Source organism: Pollachius pollachius (assembly GCF_949987615.1).
Source record: "Pollachius pollachius genome assembly, chromosome: 20".
NCBI lineage: Eukaryota > Metazoa > Chordata > Actinopteri > Gadiformes > Gadidae > Pollachius > Pollachius pollachius.
Window position 1 is genome coordinate 11535284 of NC_136953.1, and position 12532 is coordinate 11547815.

Genomic DNA, 12532 nt, shown 5'->3' on the forward strand with positions numbered 1-12532 from the left:
GCCTCATGTCTATGGTTAGCTTGCTGTTCATGGTTAGTTAGCCTCATGTCTATGGTTAGCTTGCTGTTCATGGTTAGTTAGCCTAATGTCTCTAGTTAGTTTGCTGTTCATGGTTAGTTAGCCTAATGTCTCTGGTTAGTTTGCTGTTCATGGTTAGTTAGCCTAAAGTCTCTGGTTGGTTAGCTGTTCATGGTTAATTAGCCTAATGTCTATGGTTATTTCGTTTTAATATCTTTGGTTAGCTTGCTGTTCATGGTTAGTAAGCCTAATGTCTCTGGTTAGTTAGCTGTTCATGGTTAGTTAGCCTCATGTCTATGGTTAGCTTGCTGTTCATGGTTAGTTAGCCTAAAGTCTCTGGTAGGTTAGCTAGTCATGGTTAGTTAGCCTCATGTCTATGGTTAGCTTGCTGTTCATGGTTAGTTAGCCTCATGTCTATGGTTAGCTTGCTGTTCATGGTTAGTTAGCCTAAAGTTCCGGGTTAGTTTGCTGTTCATGGTGAGTTAGCCTCATGTCTACGTGAAGGTTCCAGGTTGCTGGTGGCTCACCGTCCAGGGAGAGCCAGTCCAGCTGGGAGCTGGGCAGAGAGGTGGTGTTTCGGGCCCGGTACTCAAACAGCACCGACGAGGAGACGGCGCCTCCAGACTCCACCACCTGAAGACACACCAGACCAGCCTCATGGGCTGGGACAGGGTCACTACACCAACCCTAGTGGTGCAATACCAGTACTACACTCCTCTAGTGGTATGAAACTGGGTCACTGCACCGATCCTAGTGGTGCAATACCAGTACTACACTCCTCTAGTGGTATGAAACTGGGTCACTGCACCGACCCTAGTGGTGCAATACCAGTACTACACTCCTCTAGTGGTATGAAACTGGGTCACTGCACCGACCCTAGTGGTGCAATACCAGTACTACACTCCTCTAGTGGTATGAAACTGGGTCACTGCACCGACCCTAGTGGTGCAATACCAGTACTACACTCCTCTAGTGGTATGAAACTGGGTCACTGCACCGACCCTAGTGGTGCAATACCAGTACTACACTCCTCTAGTGGTATGAAACTGGGTCACTGCACCGACCCTAGTGGTGCAATACCAGTACTACACTCCTCTAGTGGTATAAAACAGGGTCACTTCAGTGCCCCTTTTGGTACAATACCAGTAATACACCACGGACCAGCAGTACTACAGTATTACAAAATGCTATAGTAGGGTATAGTGCGTACCTGGGCAGTAGCAGCGCAGTACTCCCGGTTGGATCAGTGAGGCCGGGACAGAGCTCTGGTCGAACAGACAGGAGTAACGTCCACTCAGGTCCCCCCAGGGCCCGGTGATCAGCACCTTCACACCCCCCTGCGCACGCACACACACGCGCGCACGTGCACACACATGCACACGCACACACACACGCACACACACACACACACACACACACACACACAGAACTAGATGTAAGGAATGAACAACCGTGGGCTGTTTGTTCACAATAATGAACTTTGTAATATATATAAATAGAAAAAAAAAATATATATATATATATATATTCGTAATATATAAAAATCCATATAAATATTCCTACTCAATGCTTTGAGAATATCGTTTTTGGTCGTGATGGAAACATCTGCTGGATAATACAAGCCTTTTGAACATTTTGGACCAATTGGAATCAAGGATTCAACAAAACGGAGGCATACATATACACACACACACACACACACACACACACACACACCAGTCTGCACTACAACACTACACTAGTTAGTACTGTAGTAGTACTTTAGTAGTGCTGGAGTACTATACCTCTGGGTAGGACCAGTCTGGGGAGAAGTCTGTGATGACAGCCAGGCGTGAGGATGAGGATGAGGAGGAGGAGGAGGAAGAGGAGGAGGAGGAGGGAAGGAGGGGGAAGGAGAGAAACGATGAGGAGGGGGATGGTTGTGGGGGCACCATGTAGCGGACCCCCGAGGGGAAGACTCCTTGGGGAGCGGGTCCGGGGGCGGGGCCAGGGCTAGGGGGAGGGGCCACCCCTGTGATGAGCTCCGAGATAAGGTCGGGGAACTGGCTGTCAAACGACAGCTCTAGCTCCTCCCCTCCACCCCGCTCCTCCTCTTCTGTGGCCGAGTGCGTATCCATGGGTGTTTCCTCACAGTCCAACTCCCGCCCCTTCTCCTCCTTCACTTGAACTGGGTTGCTACTGTTAGCATGTGGGCTAGCCATGGTTTGGGGGTTAGCCAGGCTAGTGCAAGAATGAGGGCTTATCATGGTTTGGGGGTTAGCCAAGCAAGTGCTAGCGTAGGGGCTGTCCATGGTTTGGGGGTTAGCAAGGCTTGTGTTAGCATAGGGGCTGTCCATGGTTTGGGGGTTAGCAAGGCCAGTGTTAGCATGGGGGTTAACCATCGTTTGGTGGTGAGCACGGCCAGTGTTAGCATGGGGGCTTACCATAGTTTGGGGTATTACATGTAGGCGAAGCAGGGTTTGTGGGTTAGCAAGGCCGGGGCTAGCATGGGGAATAACCATGGTTTGGGGATTAGCATGCAGGCTAGCCTGACTTGGAGAATTGGCTCCACGCTCTCTAGTCTCTTCCCTCTCCATCGCCCTCTCCTGGCCGTGGAGAAGATGCTGATTGGTCGCTGGAGAAGGGGGCATGGTCATCTGAGAAGGAGGCATGACTATTGGTGCGGTTGCCAAGGAGGAGGAACAAAGGTCTCTGGTTGGCTGTGTCTGATTGGCCACCGGGAGCTGAGTGGGCGGACCATGTCCATTCTGACCCAGTGGTGGATCAGTTGGACTTTGGGGCGGTTGCCGTTGTGATGAGCCCGTGGAGGCGTGGCTTGGCTGAATGACAGGTACACACTCATTAGAACAGGGACTAGTGGGGAAACCAATTCATATACACTCGGGGTGAATCGGCTCACAAACCTCATCGTTTGGTTATGCTATGAATACGCTATGCTGGAAAATATCAGACGGCAATGGCAAAATGTAGTAACGTTACATTGCCCTGAACAGAATAGGACCAGGTGAAATAATAGTAGTCTCTCAAAGTGTGAGTGGGCTTTTTGTGTCTGCCATAATGAAATGAGCAGTAACAGCCCCATCCTGTATGCAGGAACAGCCACATATGTCTCGATATACAAATACACTTTACTTTACACATAGATATCTCCAATATCTCCAGCTGCAATAATGAAATGATATATAATCCAATATAACGCTGTGATTGCTTTGTTGCAATTTTGCAAGACAACATCATTTGAAACATTTGCCTCGAGCATTTAGTTGCTTCGTTCTTGCTGTGGTGACATTGTGCTGCCTGAATGTGGGTCGTTTATTTTGCTCAAGGGAGATGCTTCAAATGATGTCGTGTTGCAAAATTGCGACCAAGCAATCAGTAATATTAGCGGTCTTGCTAGAGATATCGGGATGCATCTATGCCTAATTGCAAAGGTGTCTGTATGGCGCCTGTATGTATAATCCCACATATAAATAAATATCCACACATCCCAAACTGTGCAATAGAACACCATACACTAAACAACAGTAGGCCATTGATACACATGTTAGAATGAAGCGGGGCAGACCAGTACCTGGAGGAGTGGGAGGGTGTTCTCCTCCGGGCAGGGGGTCAGCTCCACGCAGAACGGGCGGAGGGGGGGAGGAGGTGGAGGAGGAGAGACCTGGGAGGGGGAGAGGGGGAGAGAGAGGGCAGGATCCCTGTCCCCGTCCCTCCTCTCCGCTTCGGCCGAGGAGAGGGAGCAGAGGGAGAGGGGGGGGGAGGAAGGGGGTGTGGAAGGGGTGAGGGAGGAGGTGGGCCCGCCGTAGGTCTGACCCTGCTTGGGGAAGTTGAGGAACGCGTCGGGGTCGAAGGGAGGAGGGGCCGGGGACCGGGTGGGCGAGGGGGTGAGGAGCAGACCACCGATGGCAGGAGAGGGGAGGAGTGTGAGAGAGAGGCTGGAGGCGGGGGGAGGGGAGGGAGGGGGGCCGCACCCTTTCCCAGCGAGGGCCGCGGCCGCCACCGCCGTCGTTGTGGTTGTTGTTGCCATGACGATAACGGCGTTCTGAGGCAGCGCCATGGTCGTCACCCCGTTGTGCTGCTCGCCATAGAAATGGTTGCTCACGGCAACGGTCGCCGTTGAGAGCCGAGGTGGGGGTGGGGAGGAGCTGCCAACAAAACAAAGCCACGGTCACCACGACGACAGCCACACCGAGAATCTCTGTGTAGCTAGTAGGGTAGTTGTAGTTCTGTGTAGCTGTAGCATGGTAGTTGTAGTTCTGTGTAGCTGTAGCATGGTAGTTGTAGTTCTGTGTAGCTGTAGCATGGTAGTTGTAGTTCTGTGTAGCTGTAGCATGGTAGTTGTAGTTCTGTGTAGCTGTAGCATGGTAGTTGTAGTTCTGTGGAGCTGTAGCATGGTAGTTGTAGTTCTGTGTAGCTATAGCATGGTAGTTGTAGTTCTGTGTAGCTGTAGCATGGTAGTTGTAGTTCTGTGTAGCTGTAGCATGGTAGTTGTAGTTCTGTGTAGCTGTAGCATGGTAGTTGTAGTTCTGTGTAGCTGTAGTATGGTAGTTGTAGTTCTGTGTAGCTGTAGCATGGTAGTTGTAGTTCTGTGGAGCTGTAGCATGGTAGTTGTAGTTCTGTGTAGCTGTAGCATGGTAGTTGTAGTTCTGTGTAGCTGTAGCATGGTAGTTGTAGTTATGTGTAGCTGTAGCATGGTAGTTGTAGTTCTGTGTAGCTGTAGCATGGTAGTTGTAGTTCTGTCTAGCTGTAGCATGGTAGTTGTAGTTCTGTGTAGCTGTAGTATGGTAGTTGTAGTTCTGTGTAGCTGTAGCATGGTAGTTGTAGTTCTGTGTAGCTGTAGCATGGTAGTTGTAGTTCTGTGTAGCTGTAGCATGGTAGTTGTAGTTCTGTGTAGCTGTAGTACGGTAGTTCTAGTTCTGTGTAGCTGTAGCATGGTAGTTGTAGTTCTGTGTAGCTGTAGCATGGTAGTTGTAGTTCTGTGTAGCTGTAGTATGGTAGTTGTAGTTCTGTGTAGCTGTAGCATGGTAGTTGTAGTTCTGTGTAGCTGTAGTACGGTAGTTCTAGTTCTGTGTAGCTGTAGCATGGTAGTAGTAGTTCTGTGTAGCTGCAGTATGGTAGTTGTAGTTCTTTACATCTAGGGGTTACCAGGTACAGGTTCCACTATGTGTGCATGTGTGTCTCACCTGGAGGGGGGGGAGGAGGTCAGAGGTATCTCATTGGTCGGTCGGGGGCTGCGCTGGATCTGCAAGTGGGGGGGTCTGTTCTCTCCCCCTCCACCATCCCCGGACTCAGAAGGGAGGGGGGACGGGGGAAGTTTGGGGGAGATGATGCGATGCTTGGTGCTGTTACATCGGTGGGGGATCTCAGCCCCCCCAGGGGATACTAGAGAGAGAGAGAGAGAGAGAGAGAGAGAGAGAGAGAGAGAGAGAGAGAGAGAGAGAGAGAGAGAGAGAGAGAGAGAGAGAGAGAGGGAGCAAGAGATGGAGAGAAAGAGTTAGAGCGAGGCATAGAGTGCGGGAGAAAAAGAGGGGGGGGGGGGGGGGAAGGGAGAGATACTCAGTATTGGCCATTTGTATGTGTGTGTTACCAGAGGAGTGTGACAGAGACGTGAGAGAGTGAGTGAGTGAGTGTGTGCAGGCCTGAGTGCGTGTGCGTGTGCATGTTCCTTGTGAGTGCATGGGAGTGCATGTGCGTTACCCATGGTGTTGGTACAGAGACAGCTGTGTGTCCGGGGCTGTGGTTTGGTCTGCTGGCGGTCCAGGATGTGTTGGACCAGCTGCTCCACACTCAGGTCCACGGAGGCGCCCACATGGGAGCCCAGCGTCCACTTCATGCTGTGGACTGGACACAGGGTTAGCTGAGGTGTGCGGAGGGGTTGGCATGGGTTACGTTTACATTTAGGGTTTTTTTCGCTGACGCTTTGAAGCAAAGCGACTTACAACCATTCATTCACACATTCACACGCCAACGGCGGAGTCAACCACGCAGGGCGACAGCCAGCTCGTCAGTAGCAGTAAGGATTAGGGGTCTCGCTCAGGGACACCTCGACACTCAGCTAGGAGGAGCCGGGGATCGGACTGGTAACCTTCCGGTTACCAGTCAACCCGCTCTACCCCGAGCTACTGCCGCCCCCGTTGCTAGGAGACGGGTGGTTGCTAGGAGACCTACACATGGGTTTCAGCTGGTTGACGAGGTCGTCTCTGCTCCAGCGCAGACTGTCATGGCGGTCCGACACCGCACACAGCAACGGGCCGCATTTCCCAGAATCCTCGAGTGATGGCACGTTAAGGTAGTGGACCAGTACGATGTCTGGATTCTGTTAGGATGAAGCACGGTAAGAACTGGTGTTGTAGCGTGCTCGCGTTGTTGTGCGGTAGTGTAGTAGAGTTGTAGTGTAGTAGTTCAATATGTGTAACATAAGGTGTTACCTGTAGCAACCAGTAACATCGTCTATGGAATGTTGGCACGATGGAGGAATGGACATAGCAACCGTAGAGACACTGTAACCATGGAAACAAACAGAGGTTGATGCATACACATGCATTTTACCAAAAAAGCAAGAATTTATTATTATTTTTCATACCTCTATTTTTTTTATTTATTTTGCTAATTATTTACATCAACTCTCTAGCTGCAAACAATATCATTTCTCCAGAAGACTTGAGGGTTAAGGGGAAATGTCAGACCTCTATGCCCTGGACTTTGAGTTTCATGTGGTCTTCCCTGGTGGTTTTTCCATCCTTGCGTTTCTTCCAGCAGTAGCCATCTTTCCTGTACTTCACCTTCTTCCTGTTGTATAATATGATGCTGCCATTGGCCGGTCTGACATTATATATAGATATATATATATACAGACAAACAGAGAGGAAAGAGGAGAGTTAGCTTACATTTTAGCTGTGATAACAGGGAGTTGTTTCTGAGTTCTTGACCATTGAGGATGTAGATTTAAATAATTAACAATAAAAAAAGTACATATATTTAAGAATAGTGATCGACCGATATATCGGCCGGCCGATAATATCGGCCGATATTTGCGTTTTTTACGTGTATCAGTATCGGCCGATTTTTTTCCCGGTATCGGCCGTTTTTTTTTTTTAGCCATGATTTACAGACAGTTCAATAAATGTTACTTTTTTTAAATTGAGACATTGTAACATTTGTTATCATCATTGTGTCATTTTTATGATGTAAATTGAGGGAGGCTTAGCCTGGAAATCCAGACCCACATCTAGAAAGCTGTAGGGTCTGGCAACGAGTAATGAAAATGGCCCAACTCAAGGAAAAAATCTGTATCTGTATCGGCCCTAAAAAACCCATATCGGTCGATTCCTATTAAAGAATGCACGACCATTTATCATAATCCACCTCATCTGAACACTGCCATTCGTTACACTATTTAACACTAGGAATAAAAAGTGAAACTCTTTAAATACATTGAATATTTCGGCAAAAGAACGGAGTATATGATCATCTTAACTGGGCCTTAAAGATTGAGCCTACTCTTTAATTGGAAATATATTTCCAATTATTTTTGAAAAATGCTGCACACTTGCGTCTCAGCTTATGTGAATAGTTGACAATTTGCTTCTTGCTACACGTCTGATGTTAAATCATTTAGCGTTAATTAACGAGCCTAATTGATAATAAATGCTACATTTGATTAAGAAGAAAGTAGACCGCACTGATTGAATTTGGAAAGGTCGGGTTCGGACATAATGTTTCCAATGGTAAAGTAGGAAATGTTTGTTTCCTGATGTCATGCTTCGGTCATGTCGGGTCAAAAATGCAGGATCCAATTCAAGCACTACTGTGTGAGTGTGCACGCGTGTGTGTACATTACCTGGTTTTTAAGGTGTAGGAGAGCCACTCTTCGTGTTTCTCGAAGGAAATTAGAAAAGAAGCAATTTCCTGTAGAGAAAACACAACATGAGATTAGATCACACCACTGTTGGCATTGGTTTAAACATATTGACTTAAGGGTGCTACAGAGTACTGCAGTACTACAGAGTACAGTGAACTGCAATGCTACAGCTCCGACAGTACTTCAGTGTACTGCAGTACTAGAGTAGTACAGTGTGCTACAGTACTACAGTGTACAGTAGTACTCTGGTATGACACGTGCTCGCCAGGAACACGGTACACTGCAGTAATACATCGTAGTCCAGTACACTGGGAAGGCATTGCCGATCCACAAACTGTGGAGTGACGCTGGCCGGCCAACTGTCCTTCGCTATCAACATGGCTGCGACCACCGGCTCCTGCTGATTCATTCCGTTCCTCACCCAAAAGGCCACCCAGGTTTTGGTCCGGGCTCTTGTCATGTCCCGCCTAGACTACGGCCACTCCCTTCTGTGCTGGTCTGCCTGCGTAGCATTGGGATGTTGTAGCACTAGATTGCAAGCAGAGCAACTCTTGTTTTCAGTTACATGACTAGATATGCAGAGGTCTCTTATTTTGAAGGAGCAGAGTGGCCAAACTAACGGAAGTTCGGGAATGCGTTGGCTTGCCCTCTTTCTCGTGCGCTGTTGCTTTTTTTTGTTAAATTACTATGTCAATATGTTGGTGTCGCACTCATTGTGCGAGTGTACACAAAATGGGTTTGCGCTCTCTCTGTTCCCTGACTCTAAATGAGACGATGCAGGCTGTACCTGGTCCATATGCCATCCTCTACCTGGTCGTCGTAGTGTCTTCACTAAAAAAAAAAACGGAGCAGAGTGAACCCCGCTACACCTACATTAGCCATTCCTCCTCTTTAGCCTTGTCTGTTCTCCATCCCACCCAAGTCCTCCCAAACCACGACACGACCGGCTTCAAGTCACTGGTACTTGCCTACCCTGTCAAACGGCCCAGGCCCAGCCTACATCCAGCACAGGGTAAGAGCGTACAGCCCAGTCCCCTCCGCCATGCTCTACCACTGCCAAACGGCTTGCTACTCCCCAACTACATGGGGCCGCTCAAACTTAGTTGGATCCCGCTCAACAAAAATCTTGTTTGTTGTCTCTTTCAACGCAGGCCGAAAGCTCTTCTTGTTTCTATGTTGTAGCACCTGATTCATTTGATGTACTCAAATGATTCGTTAACTTTTGGGCTATATCTTCATTGCTGAATGCACTTATTGTAAGTCTCTTTGGACAAATGCGTCAGTGGATTAAGTGTAATGTCAGGTAATCCCAGCAGGTCGGAAATTGTGAAGCACCGGAAGATCCTGCCCCCAAAAAGGAAACACAAACACCAGGGTCTATATATCACCTGTAGAGAGACTAAATCAATAATAACACAGCGCTTTTTAGGCAACCGGGGAGAATTCAAATATCCTCTTACATAACATTGGGATTTCCCCACACATAGGTTCAAATTGTAAGGAGGTATTTCAGGACGGGATATGGAGCTTATGACACTTAAACCTGAAAATAAGCAGAAGCTATGGCAATACATTTCTCCCGTTCCCCTGTGTGTCTGTTCGTGTTAAACCCCAGAACTGGAGCGCACTTCCAGCCGGACTGGTACAGGTCTTCTACAATAATATAGTGTGATCCAGCACTACAGTGTACTACAGCAGGGGTTCTCAACCACTGGGCCGCGGACCGGTACCGGGCCCATGAGCATTGGCCACTGGGCCGCAGAGATTTAGAAATAAAGAAAAAAAAAAAAAACGTCTGTTAACATCGTCTGTTAACAGACGATGAACAAGCTCATCTTTGTTTTTATTGGCTTGATGTTTACACAGAATATCACAGTCGTGTTGTATGACTGTTAGACTGTTATTGTCTATTAATAAAACAGAGTTTTTATTCTTAATAGTGTTCCTACAGTATCTGTGTTCATTAGATTAGGTTAGGCAGCCATATAATGGTTTGTGTCCTGGTCGCTGCATTAGCGACCCCTACTGGTTTGTTGGGGCGCCTGCAGTATACTGCAGTACTAGTGTGTATACAGTACTACAGTGTACTACAGTAAAATAGTGTGATCCAGAAGTTTACTACAGTAATGTAGTGTGAACGACTACTACATTGTACTGCAGTACTATAGTGTATATTCAGTATACTACAATATTCTACATTACTAAAGTAGACTCCTGCACCATATTGTACTCCAGTACTATGGTGTACTACAGTATACTAGTGATTGACAGAACTGGAGTGTACTACAGTATTACAGTATGCTACGGTGTGCTACAGTATACCATAGCACTACCGTATATATACAGACCTCGTTAGAGTTCCATCGCAGGCGTTCTTTAGGCAGGCTGGTGGAGCGAGGAATGCATTCAGCCAGCTTGTGAGGGACAAACACCTTCATGTTCACCTGTCTGTCTAGAGAAACACACAGCAACACCTGGATGACGTCATCGCTCAGAGATACACCACGCCAACATGGTCACCTGTCTAGAGAATAACACCACTCAATTGCTTCACTTTTGCCATATAAAGTTCACTATTATGGTCACCTAGTATATAGTGAACTATAGTGCACTATTTTATGCAACAACATAGACTCAGCAAGCTTTTTTGGTTCCCTATATAGTGCTTTGATTTGGTTCCCTAACTAGTGAGCTCTTCTGGTTGCCTAGATAGAGCGCTAATTTGTTATATAGTGTGCTATATAGTGTGCTTTTTTGGTTCCTTATTGCGCTATTCTGGTTCGCCATATAATGCCCTATTCTGGTTCCCTACATAATGTACTATTCTGGTTCTCTCTATGGTGCATGGTATGAGGCATAACAATTTCAAGCGTTGTCTGCTAATGGAGTGTTATGCAGCATGAAAGAAGTGTAAAACTTGTAAACTTAGGTCCACTCTATATCCCATGAAGCACAGCGGTTTACATTTGGTGTTGGATTCATCCAATAGAGATGGTCCGGTACAAACCCTAAAGTTATTTATGCAAACGAGCGATCACAGGGTGACATCTCAGATGTTTCCACACAGCATAATAAGTGTCTGAATCCCCATATAATCGCTCTAGAAAGTGTACTTTATAGGGGACAGGGACACTCACCTGTTTCCGTGGAAACCATCTTCTTGGTGCTCATGACGATGGATCGGGAACATCACTGCTCAATGCTTTGTTCCGCTACAGACATGCACAAACACACACACACACACACACGCACCTGATGCTGGGTTCACGCGGATACTATGGTGTAATCGTACAATTTCGCCCTCTCCTTGCCTCACACTGTTTAAAGGATTAGGGCAGGGCAGAGGAAACGGGGAAAAGCAGGGGACACCCAAATGGAATGACTGGATCTCTCTGAACTAAACCACTAACGACCAACAACTTCGGATCACACCATCTCTCGGTTGCTTGGCAACCACGGCCCTGTGTTGCTTAGCAACCACAGCTGTGTTGTTTGGCAACGACAGCTCTTTGTCGCTTAGCAACCATAGGTCTGTGTGGTAGCACACACACAGGTCTGTGTGGTAGCACACACACACACACACACACACACACACACACACACACACACACACACACACACACACACACACACACACCCACACCCACACGGATTGCTCTCTGGCGAACACGTCCAAGATAAGACACATATAGGATAAGACATGTTTGGGAACCGATAAGATAAAACCAGATTAAATAAAGTGATACTTTATTCTCATCTGATGACAGTTTGCTTTGTGAGGCTAGCTAGTTAGCCTCACACCGGAACAGTGAACGTTACCTGAGAGTGTAAAGGGTTAATTATATTCCCTTCAACCGGTTCCTTATGTTACATCTATGTCTTATGCCAAGGATACCTTGGATGACAGCACGCTGAATAGCCCATAAGAGTCGCAGTAGCGATGATTAGCATGGTTAGCTTAGCCTAGTTTACCTTCCGCCTTCAGCACCACCGCCATCTTCTCCTGCTCTGACGTCACCACGGGGTGGCTCCAAAGTACTGAGACGTAATTGTTGTTATATTTTGAATCCATTTATTAATATAATTTCATTCCTGACATGTAGAATTGTAACTTCAACATTTTTTGTAAGGTGTTGTCTTTTTGTGTTCTGGATAGTTGTTTCAATAAACAGCAAACACAGTCTTCAATAATCTAACAGTCTTGAGTTAAACCATCACTCATATTAGTCCTTGATTAAACCATGTATCATCTATCAGTCTTCAGTTATATCATCAATCATCTAAGTCTTCAGGTAAACCTTCAGTCACCTAAAACAGTCTTCAGTTAAACCATCTATCGTCTATTAGGTATTAAATAAACTATCCATTATAAGTGGTCAAGCACTACTACACTTACATAACATTACGAAAACGGCGAAACGAATTGAGAAAATTTAGTTATAATACATTTTTAACAGAATATGTATTTTAAAGCAGCCGTTTGAGAAACTTTTAATAAGTAATATCCGTGACATCCTCGAGCCTTATTCGGCCTGTGGATGGACGACATGCTGCCTCCGCCTGCTGACCACAGCAGGTACTGCAATGCAGTGATACCAAAACATGGAACTGCCCACATACATAAATTACGCAGTATTTCTTATGTCTTAAGGT

The 12532-nt window shown here is 46.9% G+C and overlaps 1 protein-coding gene across 1 annotated transcript in view; it reads right to left on the bottom strand.

Moving 5' to 3' along the window:
- Positions 1-11881, bottom strand: part of camta2 (calmodulin binding transcription activator 2) — a 23296-nt gene extending 11415 nt beyond the window's left edge. Inside the window, exons 1-13 of the mRNA XM_079758141.1 lie at positions 11852-11881; positions 11017-11091; positions 10228-10331; positions 7859-7926; positions 6705-6840; positions 6447-6518; positions 6187-6334; positions 5716-5859; positions 5202-5400; positions 3590-4163; positions 1803-2837; positions 1229-1355; positions 546-680 (exon numbers count right to left, since the gene is read on the bottom strand). Of these exons, the coding sequence (XP_079614267.1) occupies positions 546-680; positions 1229-1355; positions 1803-2837; positions 3590-4163; positions 5202-5400; positions 5716-5859; positions 6187-6334; positions 6447-6518; positions 6705-6840; positions 7859-7926; positions 10228-10331; positions 11017-11050 (2776 nt within the window). The 5' untranslated portion in view covers positions 11051-11091; positions 11852-11881. The remainder of the gene's footprint in view (positions 1-545; positions 681-1228; positions 1356-1802; positions 2838-3589; positions 4164-5201; positions 5401-5715; positions 5860-6186; positions 6335-6446; positions 6519-6704; positions 6841-7858; positions 7927-10227; positions 10332-11016; positions 11092-11851) is intronic.
- Positions 11882-12532: the final 651 nt, after the last annotated feature.